Source organism: Sebastes fasciatus, chromosome 7, assembly GCF_043250625.1.
Source record: "Sebastes fasciatus isolate fSebFas1 chromosome 7, fSebFas1.pri, whole genome shotgun sequence".
Taxonomy (NCBI): Eukaryota; Metazoa; Chordata; class Actinopteri; order Perciformes; family Sebastidae; genus Sebastes; species Sebastes fasciatus.
Window position 1 is genome coordinate 25,328,752 of NC_133801.1, and position 15,123 is coordinate 25,343,874.

Below are 15,123 nucleotides of genomic sequence, written 5' to 3' on the forward strand. Positions count from 1 at the left end.
CTTTCGCACTTTGTCAGAATGTTCTTGAATGTTTATGTAAAGCACTTTGAATTGCCCTGTTGCTGAAATGTGCTACACAAATAAAGCTGCCTTGCCTTGCCTTCAATATGAAAGCAACAGTGCAGATTTACATAGAAAACAACACAATAGCAAGTGCATATGTTCAGTATTCAAAGCTCCAGTGTCTCAGCTGTGACGACAAACTGATGAAAAAGCCTGTACACACACACAGAGCCAAATGATACCTACCCACAGCCAAGGTCTCGTTTCCTTTTAGCCCACAGTCAGTGGTGTATACTGTGTGAATGATGCATTGTGGGATGAAATAAGATGCCGGCAGAGAGGAGCTGGAGAAAAACGCTTGCAACACTCGTGGAGGCTGCGGATCAGCCAATAGCAGCCTGCAGCCTGCAGCAGAGGGGCGGGGAGCTGCACACAGAGACAACCTACCTACATGCTTATTGTGGAAATCTTTAAAAAGCAATTAGACGCAGCATCATCTAAAACCTTAAAACCCCCCTGGGCTGGGAGAAATACATATTCTTTTGGAAAGGAGTGTTTTCATTCGGCTCAAAGAAAAAGGTGAGATTCCTCTTATATGATGAAGATTGACTTGCATGTCTTGACATATTTCTGATTCCAGTTTCTCTTTATGGTGGTGAGCTTTTTCTGTATGTCTTATTAATGTATATCGACTGGTTAGACTGTATTTGCGTCTATATATAACAGCAGGTGTATTTGTGTGCAGGAGCGCATAATTAATTTGGATACATCCGGATACTTTTTGGATCTCCTGATGCAGAATTATCCGAAAGTGATTTTGCCAAGTAATTTAACTCCACCTGTATCAAGTTTCGCAGGCAATCTATGCAACACTCACAGTCGTTTTTAGTGAGGAATACACAGCTATAACAACACATGTAAGTTGATGATTGGGAATCAGTGCACATGATGGAAAACGCGGATCTTCTGCGTATATGACTGATGTGTTTTTGCGTTGATCTCAGCTGGCCTAAACCAATCCTCATCATCATCAACCACGTGCGGTGTTCATTTTCAGTGCAGTGAACGTGCTCCTCTTTTTTCCCCCCTTGCCAGGCATCATCATCATCCTCAACCATGACTGACAGGAAAGCTGTGATCAAGAACGCAGACATGTCCGAGGACATGCAGCAGGACGCGGTGGACTGTGCCACCCAGGCCATGGAGAAGTACAACATAGAGAAGGACATCGCAGCCTACATCAAGAAGGTGAGACAGGACGGGTCCTCTAGTACGCCTATTACATCATTGGCACATGATCTGCACAAATACACAGCCTTTTTTATTCTCTGTGATCTATTTGAGGCTCTCTTATGAGCAGGGCCGTAGCCAGGATTTTTTTATGACAGGGGTCACAAGTCCTCCCCAACAACACACCGATCTATACCAACATTTTGAAACCAAACATAATGTGACTACAGGAAGGCAATCCAGGCACACTGTAAAAACTGTTTTCAAGAAATTTTAAATTTTTTGTCTGTATTTCAAAATGACGGGAAAAATGTAAAAATGACATGTTTCATTTGTGATTTATATGTAAATGGTCTTAGATTTACATTTTTTTTTTTATCACAATCGTAATTATCTGTATTTAAGCTTTTCTTTATCAATTTTAAAGATAATTATTCTGTTTTTTTAGAGGTTTATGACTCTATTTTAACAATTAATTTATGTTAGAAGAAAACGATTTCATGGAATTCTAAAAATATTTCTTGTAAAAATACAGATTTTTTTGCAAAACTTCTGAGTTAATGTAAATTTGGGCTATTGCATCGTAAAATGACATGTGTCATTTGTGATTTATATGTAAATGGTTTTAGATTTACGGTGTATGACTATTCTAACAATAAATATATGTTAAAAGTAAAATATTTCTTGTAAAATTACAGTAATAAAGGCTAATTATATAAAGATAATTACTGTTTTTTTTTTACAGATTATTTATGTTAATTAACGAACAGTATTTTTCCATTTTTTAACAGACATTTTCTGGCGCCCCTGCTGCCGGAATTTTTTTTACAGTGCACTCCAAAATATTAAAAAAAAGTAGCAACAAGGAAGAGAATATATTAAAAAGCCGTTATTGTAGTGGCTAAATCATTTAAAAAGCCAACATGTTTCGACCACTGTAGGTCTTCGTCAGGGCTTACAAATAAACAGACAAGGCAGATGTGGCCTCACCTATATGGTATCAACAACCAATGGGAGGCCGTCACATGATCATCCTAATATTACAAAAAGTAAACAAAATATCAAGGAGATAACACAGAAACATGTAATTCATGTCCTTAAATAAATGAACCAACTCCTACTTTGCCACAGAGGCTGTAAAGCAAACATGGGAGCATATACAGAAAAATAAAAATATATATAATGTTTTTAATATTTATTATTGCTCACAGAAAAGGTGAATACATTTGACTTCATTTTTGTTGTCAAGTTTTGGGATTTTTTAAATATTTTATGTACACAGATTTCCCAACATGAAGGTCTAAATCAATCATCAGTCAAAGTTCATTTGTATAGCACGTTTTACACACAGGACGGCAATGTTCAAAGTGCTTTACAGATGACTGACAAGCTAATAAGACAGCATTAATATGAAAGTAAAACAATGCACTCCAGAAAAAATATATTAAATTGAAATAAAAATAATAGAACAGACAATAAAAAAAGATTAAAAAAATACAATAAAAATAAATATGGACTTAAATCATATTTATCAAAAGCCAGTCTTTATTTAGCAACCTTTTTGATAATCGATTAATCATTACAGTCATTTTCTTGCTGTTTTCAGCTTCTTAAATGTGAGGATTGGGATTTTAGACCGTACGTTGGTCAAATAAAACAAGCAGATAGACATTTTGTACTATTTTCTTTGACATTTTATACTGCGATTAATTAATAAACTAATTGAGAAAATAAGCAGCAAATGAATTAGTGAACTAATGATAATAAAAGCAGACATGACCACAGTATCCTCAATGGTAGCCACGGCGTTGTTCATGATACAGTATGTTAGCCAGGATTTGTAGATTGCAGTTGCGGTTCTGGTTTTTAATTTTTTTTCTTTTTTCTTTTTCACCAATCTTCTTCTTTTGACCTTTTTTCAGGAGTTTGACAAGAAGTACAACCCCACCTGGCACTGCATCGTCGGGAGGAACTTCGGCAGCTACGTCACCCACGAGACAAAGCATTTCATTTACTTCTACTTGGGCCAAGTGGCCATCTTACTCTTCAAGTCTGGCTGAGAAGTTTCTGATGGGTGCTGAGGAGTTTTGCTCCCTGAACCTAAAATCGGAAATGCACTGGTGGCTGATGTCTCCCATACACTAATAACGACATACCATAATGATGCAAACCCGGCCGTGCGCAATTGCATGGACTATACACTATTTAATATGTATGTTACAGTAAGTTTACTTTTCGATAGTTGCCATTTGAATGCAACTGAAGTAGTTTTTGTTGATGCTGTTAAATTCTAGGTTGTAAAAGATTTCAACGTGGCCCTTGATTGTATAATAAAGGAAAGCTGTAGAATGTAGTGGTGCATCTGCTTTCCTTCACACGTGGCGTTGCCAGACTCTGTTATGAGACTCCATCTGTCGGTTTAGATGGTAAAATCATACTGCGTGCACCAGTTTAACAATTCATTCTCAAGACTTTAACGTGTGATCATGAAAAGAAGGTGATTAACGGGGCAAAATAGTCTTTTAACATGATGGGTTACTTCACGGCCTTCTTTTGGTTTCCATGTGATCAAACAGCATGAATTCAGTTTATTACTGCTATTTTACTCATTTAAAGGAATTATGTTGTCTGTACATGCAAATGCAAAACCTTTAATGTTTTTCAATTTGGATTTCAAATAAAATATCCAACGGATTTCAAAAAAAGATGTCGCCACATCCAACACGCTCGACATTTTGGAACCAACACAAGCCGGTGCGCACATTTCCAGGGATGTTTAGTTTGTCAATTTTCACTGTGAGGGACGATGGAGCAAATAAAGCTCACATTCACAGACCTTAAGCCTGTAATGTCCGAGTAATAACACTACTGACTGGTTACCAACTCGCTCATATCCCAACTCGCTTACTTAGATTTCAGTCTTATAATCCTGTGTTTCTGCATGTTTGGAGGATAATAACCACCATTTCTTTTCTTAACTATCATCCGACACAAATAAAAACTCACCTTGAAGCTAAATCATTTAACTGTTGAGTATGTAGATATCAGACTGAGTCGATGTAAGAAAGTAGGAAGGTGATTTAGATAAAAAAACATCTGCAGTCAACTCTACCAAGGCTACCAACACCCCTGTGTTTCAGATGGTCGTGTCGTCATGTGTGGCTCGTGATACTTTCAAGTTGCATTTATCCCCAACCTTTATTTTTTGCATTGCCAGTGTACTGCCAGACACGCAGGAAAGACGAAGCATTTAGGAGTTATTTTTAAAGCAACTGCAAGGAGGCGCATCTCTTGTCTAGCACACTGATTTGGGGTTTTCATTTTGTAATGTCAGCATAATGAGTTTGCAAGGGCAATGCATAATGTTTGGATTCTTTTAAGAGGGCAGATTGGAGGGATTTAGTCCATGGAGTTGGATAACACCACACCTTTCTCGCTGTGTGTAAAGACGATGTTTTCAGTTGCTCCCTCCCATAATCCAACAATGGGAGAAATGTGTATCTCTCAAGTGTTAGCTTGGATTGACATCGAGGGAAGTCTTCCTAACTATTGTCAATGTAAACTGATTTAGTATTGTTTTCCTCTGGCATGTATTTTTGCTGTGTATATGTAGGAGCCGTTCCAATGCTGTTAAATTTGCACAAAATGTGTGCCTGTCATTGCTCTCAACTGTAACCGGCTTGAGTACAATTGCACTTCATTAGAGTTATCCAGTAGGTTGCTACAGAACCAAAATCGTATAAACTCGATAAAATAAAAAAAATAATTGTTGACTTATTACACTGTGGCCTTTTATTTTGCCATTGCCCCTTTTTTTGCTGAATGGACAGAAAATAAATCTACAACACTTTGTACAAATTAATTATTCACTTAAGGAAGTAGTTTTTTTTAAATTATATTCTTTCTTTTTATTATTATTATTATTATTATTATTATTTATTTTCTTAATTTTATTTAAATTTTGAATGTTGAAGTTGTTTTCTCTAGTGTACTTAATGAGTTTGTCTATAAGCTCAACTAAAAAAATTGGTTTATAAACTACTGTAATTACGAACTGTAAATCGCATATATGAAAACAACCTCGAAAAAAGGGAAGAAATAAAGGATGAAAAAAAAAAAAGAAGTTGTTTGACATTTTGGGAAATACGCTTATTGGACTCTCATACACCAGTCTCATGTCTGCATCAAATATAAAGCTATAGCACCAGCAGCCGGTTAGCTTAGCTTAGCATAGAAATGGGGAAACAGCTAGAGATATACAAACAAAAATAATATTTGTTAATTATTGACCTTTAGAGGTGCTGGTAAGCAGATTTTGGGCAGACCCATGCTAGCTTTTCCCCCCCTTCCCAGTCTTTATGCTAAGCTAAGCTAAGCTAACCGGCTGCTGGCTATAGCTTCATATTCAAAGGAATAGTGTGATAATTCTATAAACACGGCTTATTCGCTTTCTCACCATGAGTTAGATTGCTATCACTCTATATCTCTCCATGAAGTTTGATGTTTTTCATATTTACTGTAGAGACATGAGAGTGGTCTCAAACATCATCTATCTCTCAGCAAGAAAGGGAATAAGTGTAACGTTATTTCCCAAAATGTCAAATCAGTCCTTTAAAGTGAGGGTATGTAACTTTTGCTAAACAGCAGCCACTTTCCTTCCATTTTTTCCCTGCTAAAAGTCTTTTTTTCTTGGTTAAGTTTTTCCTCATCTGATGCCAGGGTCGTACTATAAAGGACAGAAGGTGTCGTATGGTGTACAGACTGTAAATTGTGTTAATTGTTAATTCTTCCGAATTCAACTTTTCATTTGTCATTTCCCTTTTTCCAATGTTACATACTGTAGTGTCACTTTACGTCTGTTGTAAAGCATAAAATGGTTTTACTGATTCTAGCTTCTCTTTTACAATTCGCTGCTTTTTCCATTTTGATATGATCATAGATCAAATATCTTTGAGTTTTGGACTGTTTGTTGCACAAAATACGATTTTTTTTTAGGTCACATTAAGTCCCATTGGACTCTGGGAGATTGTGATGGGCTATTTCTGAAATCTTAGGAACTAATAAGTTGCTTAACCAGAACAAATAAATTGACACATGAATAAATAATGAAAATAATTGTTACTTGCAGCCCAGAGTCCTGTTTCAGAACACTCTGAGTTAGTTAATCCTGAGATGAGGGAGATTCTGGGTTTACAGTTCCAGAAAGAGAGGTAACTTAAACTGTGGGTCACACTCTGTGAATCTAACCTGCTCGCTGGCAGTTTTTCTTTAACAAACCCTGAGTTTCCTCCCTCAGAGCCAGACACCGTTTTATTTCCTCATTGATTCAGTCCGTATCAAAGCATTTATCGAAGGTTTACTGTGTGTCAGAAATCTGGATATTAGTTTGTTTCTCAGGACTATCTAAAGTTACCCTTTATGTGCTGTCAGTCATTTCTTTGAACAGCGGTTTTTGCCCTCACATTTGAGGGGGGATGAGGATAGATGCCATCCCCCCAAAATGCCCTAGATGCATCCCCCTTGTTAACCTGCCATCCATCCTCTCCCTAGTAGCAGAGAGAGTGCAGGAGCAGAGGGCTTGTTTAGTTGAATAAGTTAGTCTATTCTGCCTGACTCATTGATCCTTTATCTGACTGAGTTTTGTGCAAGTTAGAATCTATGGCCCCGACCGTGGCTCATCAGTAGCCTAACTGTGCTGTTATTCATAACTCCATAGCGCTGTCCGTGGTGCTGAAGTAGCTAGTGGAATGAACAGGGAACAAAAACTGAGCAAAACTCAAAAATTACACAGTGTCAAGTCATGATCAGCACAGAATAAATCCTCTGTATGTCCTTCTTTTTTATATCACTGTCACTCTGTGCCAACGTGTTCTTATCCCAACTCGTAATATATACTGACGCTTTGTTGGACCCATCTGCGTCACTTTTTTTGTTCTCAGTAAACACGTGCTTAGCAAGCCCTCTGCATCACTTTTCGGTCGCAGAAAACACGTGCTTAATGTTGTCAAGTAAACAAAAACACTTGCTTAGGTTCAGGCAATAAAACCGCTATAGTTAGGTTTAGGAAAAACAACATTGTTGGGCTTAAAACTACTACGTTTGTACAGTGAAAATGACACTGAACGTTGTGAACAGGAGACATGAACGATAAGCTGATTGTAACGTGACGCACTGGACATGAACAGCGGTCTCCTGGATGAAAGCCTTGTGTTTGTTGGACCCATCCTCTCGCCCACCCAGTGTGTCTCTTTTTGCTCTAAAAAGCTATGTCCTCAAATTCCCGGCGTGCTTTCCCTGAGCCTTAATATTGATGCGGATGGGTTTATATTGTAGTTAATGGAAAGCTCGGTGCATATCATACTGACGCTAAAGGGTGCCTTAAGCGTTGGCATCTAACGCTGACGGCCGTGACAAAGCGTCGGTATTTGACACCCTGGGAATGAGAATGGGCTGTCTGTGTTTCGATACTTTCACAGTACTTATATAGGACTTAAGCCTGCTTTATAATAAAAAACATGAAAATCTCACTTTTTTTATAATATGGGACCTTTAATGTTGCAGCTGGTAACTGGGTGGCTAAATGTATAATAATACATCATAATGTACTTGTTGATTATATTTACTACTTGAATTTTTATCAGTAACTGGTAACTACAGCTATTAAATAAATGTGTTGTAAAATGGAGTACAACCCTATTAAAAGTATAAAGTAGCATAACATGGAAATGCTGAAGTACCTCAAAACTGTACTTGAGTAGGCTACAGTACTTGAGTAAATGTACTTATACTTTCCACCACTGACTGAACTGATTATGGATGATGCATCAGCATCATATTATGAATATGGTCGAACCACTTTCTTTATTGTAGGCCTCCACGTGCTCGTTTCCAGAGGTGCAGCTGGTCGAACCGTTGCCCAGGCAACAGAATATGCAAATGACAGAATTTAAAGTTTCAATTATGTTCGATCGAACGCTGATAGAACGTTGTAACGCGCGACAGAGGTTCTGTGTCAGTGAGTGAAGTGATTTGGGTCAGATCACCACTGGTTATCATACTGAGAGCATCTCATTTTCTTGAAGAAAATTGAAGATTATACAAGACAACGATTGTTTCACCAGCTGAACTGTCAGTCAACGCAAAAGGTAAGTGGTCAAACAAGCTAGCTTTTTAGCTCAATTAAAATGTAAAAGCTGAGATATGCACGTGGCTCTCTAAACAGACTGCTAGCCTTACTTAAACATATTGTTCCTGTGGTCTGTTAGTTGTCAATACAACAGTATTCTTCAACTCAAAGATTTGTTGATCAGAAGTTGAGAAACTCAGTTTATTGTGATGTTTGGTTGATGGTTTATTGGCATAGTGATGGAACTGTTACTTAGAAGTAGTAATACTACAATGTAAAATATACTACAAGTAGAATGTAGTAGTTAAATGCAGCATTTTACTTAACTAAAGGTTCAGAAGTATTATCAGCAAAATTGCTCAATGTGTCATGCAGATTGGCTCCTTTATTATCGGATTATTCATACTGTTTCATCAACATGCTGTCCAGATGAAGCCAATTATCAACTTTGTATATAGTTGAGTAGTTCAATCATTAAAAATGCACTGTATTTTATAAATGCAATGTGTGTTAAATAAGCTGTGTAAAATGTTTTTCTGCAAAGTAAGATGGAAAAACTTGTACTAGTACCTTTACTTTGGGAACTTTCCCTCCAGTCACACTATGATTTCATAATAGATTCATGATTTCAGTCATTTAAATTACTTATTGTGTGTATTTGTGTGGTGTGTGTGTTTACTTTTCCTGATATTTCTAATTCAGCTATTATTATTAGTGCAAATATTGTTATTATTATTATCAGTATTAGTAGCAGTATTCAAGATTCTCACTCTCTGTGGACATTTACTGTCTCTCGACTCTAACCAAGAATCTAGTTTGTACCTGTTGCTGTAATCCCTGATATAAAAGTGTCTCAAAATCAGTTTCCTATCAATGTGTGTCACAGGAGCTTCAGATAGAATCATAGTCATTCTTCTGGGAGTTTAACCATGAAGCATAGAGCATACAATTTGTCTGCGAACATGGATCCGATGGCACAGCTGGATGCCTTTCTGGATGAGTTTGAGTTCAGCTACTTGCTTGACTCTATCCAGGATGATCTTGACTCACAAAGCCCTACAACAACAACTACACCTCTTCCTCCATTTATTCCTGCTGAGCAGGAATTCAATATCCACTCTCAGTTTGTGGATAGTCTGATCGGAGGACATGATGGGTTCACCTCTCTGGGAGCAGCTCCGCCCAGCGTCGAGCAGCCAAGTTACCTGTACGGTCCGGCAGGTGAATCTAACCCGGGGCAAAAAGTCAATATCCACCCTCAGTTTGTGAAAAGTCTGAGCCGAGGATGCGATGGGTTCAACCTCCCAGGGGCTGCTCCGCACAGCGTTAAGCAGCAAACTCACCTGTACAGTCCGGCAGGTGAATCTAACCAAGGACAAGCATCCAATAACTACCCTCAGCTTGTGGAAAGGCAGAGTGGAGGCCATGGTGAATTCACACCCATGGGAGCAGCTCCACGCAGCTTTGAGCAGCCAAATCCATGTATGGCTACTACTAGTCTGAATGTTAGACAGGCTGCTCCTGCTATTCAGGCAGGTCCCCTGCCCAGTCAGCCTTACAGCCAGGGACAGGTAAGACACTAAGTATAGGTTATCATAAGAGTTTTATCGATACATGCATCAAAAAAGGTGCATATCAGTCACAGCTGAAAGGATGAGCAGATTAATCAATTTTGATTAATTCATTTTTTAAGAAACAATGGCCATAATTCACTGGTTTCAGCTTTTCAAATGGGTTTTGGCCTTTTGGTCAGACCAAAAAGATAATCTGAAGATGAACGTGAAAATGAAGAAGAACGATGGGTTTTTCATTTGGAGTATTTTCTGAAATTGTACAGACTAACTTGAGAAATTTATGAAGAGAATTTCAAAAATGGTTAAGACCTAGCATTACATACCCACTCAGACAGCTCAGTTGTTAATGCACTCTATGATTTCTCTCATTTTTCATATTGTATGACAGTGTGGGCTCAAGCGTCACCATCTACAATCAAACATCTTACATCCTTATAAAATCAGGCACTTGAAATAATGGACAAAAAGCCTGGCATCATTGTCACATACTAAAAAGACACAAACTACTTAGCTTTGAGAGCTTTACTCATTTTTGTTTTCTCAAATTAGTTTTTAAATGTGTCAACAATCTAGCCCCACAGCCTCTTTCCAGATCTATCCAAAGACAAGACAATAATAGAGTAACTAGTATGATGTGTATTTTATTGTATTTTCACATTTGTAATGTATTGTGGTTTTATCATATAGTATAGTATAGTCCAGATTTCTTTTTGTGAATACAGCTAGTCTAACCATCGTCTGTGTGTGTGCTTGTGTCTCCAGTATAACAATGTTCCTGTGCTGCACCTCCCAGAAGGCCTGCAACCTGTTGCATACATGTAAGTAACACACGCATGAATGCAAACAAACACACTCGAGTGTACACAGATATTGAGCTTTTTGAATGTTCAAACATGTTCTGTCTATAATCTAAAGTATCTCTGCGTCTCTTTCTGTGTAGAAATGGAGTGCCGGTGTACGAGTTTTCACCAGTTGTTTCTGCCCTACTGAGCATCTCCAAATCAAAGTAAGTGAGCTCTGGCCAGTTTTGGTCAAAATGAACCTTCTTTTTTGTGACTGTCTCATGATCTGTGGCAGTGGTCACCGACTCATAATCAAAACCACATTCACCTTATATGTAATTTTTACTGCAGCTGTTGTTTGATTGCAGGTGCAAGCATAGATATTATTATAATCAGTCCTTTTTTATTGGGTTTAATGTACAACACAGCACAGACAAGGATGCATTTCACCCATGTCTTGTATTATTCTGCTTACTTTACTGTTTCTTTCTAAAAATTCTTCTGTTTTTTTTCTGTATTCCCACAGAAAGAGAAAGCAGGACAATCGGCCATACATCAAGAAGCCGGCAAACGCTTTCATGGTCTTCATGAAGGAGCAAAGGCAAAAATTTGCGGCCGATTTGAAAGTCGGCGGGACTGCGAGGGTAAACAAGATCCTGGGAGGGACAGTAAGTGTGTTTGCTCTGTGAGACGCTCAGTGTTACACAAACCAGTGTTTATTGATCCGTGTCCAAGAATACTCTTTCCTCTAACTCTAGATCTTCACATATTGACAGTAGGATTTTTCAGTTAGTGTCACATGACCAGCGAACACATCTAAATTCAAACTGAGGATTTACGGCATTTTACGACACCAATGCACTGCGGGAGTTTTTTGGGAGCCTGCTCTCGTTAATGTGGATCTGTGTGCATATTTGTGCATCCGCTAATATGTTTCTATGCTCCTGTTTATGCGACCTGTAGTTGTGTGTCGGTGTGTGTGCTGACAGTGTGTTGTCTTCTGTCCACAGTGGAAGTCGCTGTCAAAAGAGGAGCAAGCCAAATATTATGAAGAGGCATATAAAGAAAGATGTCTCCATGAGCAGCAACACCCCAACTGGACAACCAGTAACAATTACGTATGTACACTCTGCTGACATACAATTTATGAAACAAAGTCATTGAAAAGAGTCGTGTTTTTATCAGCTCATGTCACATGGAATGTCTAACGTGTTTGTTTTTTGTGTAGGGCCAAAAGAGAAAGAGGGACAGGAGCAAGGCCGCCAGAATGGCTGAAGGTAGGACAATATTTCTGTGGATCACAGCGTGTTTTCATGTGAAATGGGATGGGATCACTGGTTGTCAAAATAAATAGAACAAGAAGCGGCATCTTTTTACCATGTTTTAAAAAGTCTTAGTGGATTAATCTGTGTTTTTCTTTGTTTGTATCGCAGCATCTGCACGTACATCTGCAGCCTTCCCTCAGCAAGCCGAGAAGCTGTGTGTGACACCAGCACACGCGGGTGTGATGGAGGCTCCGCACCTGACACTGCATCCTCACCCTCAGACTCCAGTCACCGGGAATGTGGACAACATGTGTCCGCTGCCAGAAGTGGCATCCACAGCGGTAGTCTCCCCCGCTGCGCCGGTTGACACAGAAACGGAGTCCTGCTTGTTTGGGATCAGTGATTCAGTGATGCGTGAGATATTTGGGCTTCTTGATATGGTTTATTCTCTCCCCCCTCCACCGTCCACAGCCACCCCCTCCTCTCTAAACACAGACATCTGTACTGTCCATGATGGACAAACAGATGTGTAAACAACAGGTTGAGAGTGAGGTAGAGTTACAAATAAATTGTTTACTTTATTTTTCTGTATACGTGACATTATTACACTATTACACTATTACATAGCTGTCCGTCGGTTTCTTCCAAAGGGGGTATGGGAGTTTTCCTCAACCAAATCGAGGGTCTAAGGACAGAGTGTCAAATGCTGTACAGATAGAAGAACCCCTAGAGGAAAATGTGTGATATTTCACTAATTTCAAATGGGCAATGCTAAATAAAGTCAATAAAAAAAGGTATTATTATGATTATTATTAATATTAATAAACAATAACAGTAATAAAAAACAATAATAGGTATACCATATTACTATTACTACTCTTATCACACCAATTACACCCATATTTGTGGGTACATCCCAAGACTCTTATTTGATTTTTGAATTTTTGAAAAATATTTGAAGACCATCTCAAAGCTCTTCGCTGCGTTTCAAATCACAAACTTTTTGTATGTACTGCAGTTGCCCTTGCAGAGTACGTACACTACTTCATCATAACATTGGGCCTTGAACTTTGACCCTCTTGCTCATATATCCGCTGCGCAGAGGATTGTGGGTCAGAATAGCCAGAAAAGCATGCTGGATTGCATACCGCAAAATGTGACAGGATGTTGTTTTTTTAGCATACTGCATTTGGCATACTATGTATTGGGACATACTAAATCTTTTTCTGGCATACTAGCCTATATAGTGTGGTAGTATGTGTGAGAGCCAGCACCTTTTGTTTCTGTTCTTCCAGGCAGTGGGAGACCTGCGGGGAGTAGGCTAGTCGTTGTATTTCCCCTCTCTTTACATGCAGTGTGGTAGGCCCAAAACGGTGATAGTCATTTTTTACAGTTTCATACATTTATCATTTGCAGTGTAGTGATATAGTTCATAGTGTGCTCACGTGGTGAGTTCAAAGAGGGGTTGCAATAGAATCTCCCCACAGACAGTACCCTGCCTATAGTATTTAGCATTTCTTTTTCTTTTTTTTGGTCCTCTAATTTAAGAGGGGGTCAGTTGGAGTTTTTATGGATAAGCTGTTTTACACATTTATTATTGTTGGATAAATATTGTTAATTTATGATTGCCCTCTCCTTTTTTTTAGGTTATCCATTTCCACCATTTTTTCCCATTTTATTCAATAAATTTGGTAGTGTTGAACTGAATGCACGTCTCCCGCTCTTGAATTTGTGAATTTATTTGTATCAACACTCAAGTAATTGAGGCCTATTGCCTGTGGGTTTCTGCAGTAGCATTGCATTGGCCATTCTCTATACTGTGTTGGGTTACATATGGGTATTGGAGCACACTTTTAATATTTATCATCCATTAAGAAAATGTCAGTCTGGTAAACAATGAATTAATGGACAACACTGAATATAACCTTATTTGTGTTATTGACACTTTTCCACACTCTGACACAGGCTCTTTTTTTTTTTTTTAAAGAAAAGTGTGCACAGTCCGCATATACATGCATTACTATCTCTATGTCGACTGGATTAAAATGGAGGCTCTACCTTTTTACTTACCTGTTGCCGTAGTGAATCGTAGCTCCATTGATGATGGCTTTTTTAATTCAGGTTCAACCTACTCAGAGTTGATTGAACTGACTGATCAGCTGCAACTGAAAACTCAGTTTCCCACCTCAGGATTAGTCAACTCAGAGTTTGTTAAACCTGCTTTCTGAAACAGGCTTCTGGTTTTAGTTTATGGTAATTCAGGTCTCATAACAATCCTTGTTTAGACATTTCAAATACGTCGATATATTATTGAAGCTGATACTGGATAGTCCCTCAGATTTATAGATGATACTATGCACTTTCTGCTAGAGTCTGCTCACTGGAACTGCAGCTTCAACCAGAAAAATGCTGCCATTATGCTTTTGCTAGTTGTACAGTTGCATTATATGCCAATTCTACAATAAATCACAACACAATAGACAACGGAACGGGACAACAGAAATCCATACAGTGTGAGCTCGAGCTGACTGAGCAAAATGGATAATAAAGAGAAGAGCATACTACGTATGTTTCAGTATTCATGCGTTGAAGCTGCAGGGCACACAGTAGGCTATGTCTGTAGTGTTTGATTCACTGTGTGACTACTCTGAATAACTGAAGTGGTCTGGTGTGAAAAACGGTCCATAGCAACAAGTGTGTGAGACCTTCACTCAGAGATGAGGAGCACAAACCATGTAACTGTGACATCAGTCGCTGTAGTGTTATGCTGGTTCTCCATACGGCTCACCAAGTGGCTGCTCACCACTCATCTGGTGTGATACACTGATGCTGCGTTCAAGTCATTTCTTTTTTTTCATTCTCACATTTCCCATATTCTCAGTAATTTCTTAAAGGGACACTCCATTGATTTAAAATGTAAAGTTTTTTACTTCTTGCGGAGCACTACCCAGCTTATGAAAATAGAAGAACATAACCCTGATGATCACTGCCCTAGTAGACGAGGAATTATGGTGCTGAACAGAAACTTAAAAAATACAAATAAAATAATAATTATAAAATCAAGAAAAGCCTGCAATTCTTTCATTCCCCTAAACCGGGGGTTTAGAGTTGAAGAAAATGTTTAAATGTGGGTGTTTACCAGG

The 15,123-nt window shown here is 38.5% G+C and overlaps 2 protein-coding genes across 2 annotated transcripts; both read left to right on the forward strand.

Moving 5' to 3' along the window:
- Positions 1 to 414: 414 nt before the first annotated feature.
- dynll2a (dynein, light chain, LC8-type 2a) lies at positions 415 to 5,010 on the forward strand. The gene is made up of 3 exons (XM_074639926.1): positions 415 to 582; positions 1,099 to 1,251; positions 3,156 to 5,010. Exons 2-3 carry the CDS (start codon positions 1,120 to 1,122, stop codon positions 3,291 to 3,293), a joined length of 270 nt encoding a protein of 89 aa, XP_074496027.1. The 5' UTR covers positions 415 to 582; positions 1,099 to 1,119; the 3' UTR covers positions 3,294 to 5,010.
- A 3,232-nt stretch (positions 5,011 to 8,242) lies between these two features.
- Positions 8,243 to 12,561, forward strand: LOC141770438 (uncharacterized). The gene is made up of 8 exons (XM_074639928.1): positions 8,243 to 8,378; positions 9,246 to 9,930; positions 10,696 to 10,751; positions 10,874 to 10,939; positions 11,242 to 11,383; positions 11,726 to 11,833; positions 11,944 to 11,992; positions 12,149 to 12,561. Exons 2-8 carry the CDS (start codon positions 9,289 to 9,291, stop codon positions 12,511 to 12,513), a joined length of 1,428 nt encoding a protein of 475 aa, XP_074496029.1. The 5' UTR covers positions 8,243 to 8,378; positions 9,246 to 9,288; the 3' UTR covers positions 12,514 to 12,561.
- The last annotated feature ends 2,562 nt before the right edge of the window (positions 12,562 to 15,123 follow it).

Coding starts and splice junctions, on each gene's coding strand:
- LOC141770438 (XM_074639928.1), top strand. CDS start 9,289: ATGAAGCATAGAGCATACAATTTGTCTGCGAACATGGATCCGATGGCA. Junction 10,940..11,241: donor CTGAGCATCTCCAAATCAAA/GTAAGTGAGCTC, acceptor GTATTCCCACAG/AAAGAGAAAGCAGGACAATC. Junction 11,834..11,943: donor GGACAACCAGTAACAATTAC/GTATGTACACTC, acceptor TTTTTTGTGTAG/GGCCAAAAGAGAAAGAGGGA.
- dynll2a (XM_074639926.1), top strand. CDS start 1,120: ATGACTGACAGGAAAGCTGTGATCAAGAACGCAGACATGTCCGAGGAC. Junction 1,252..3,155: donor TCGCAGCCTACATCAAGAAG/GTGAGACAGGAC, acceptor ACCTTTTTTCAG/GAGTTTGACAAGAAGTACAA.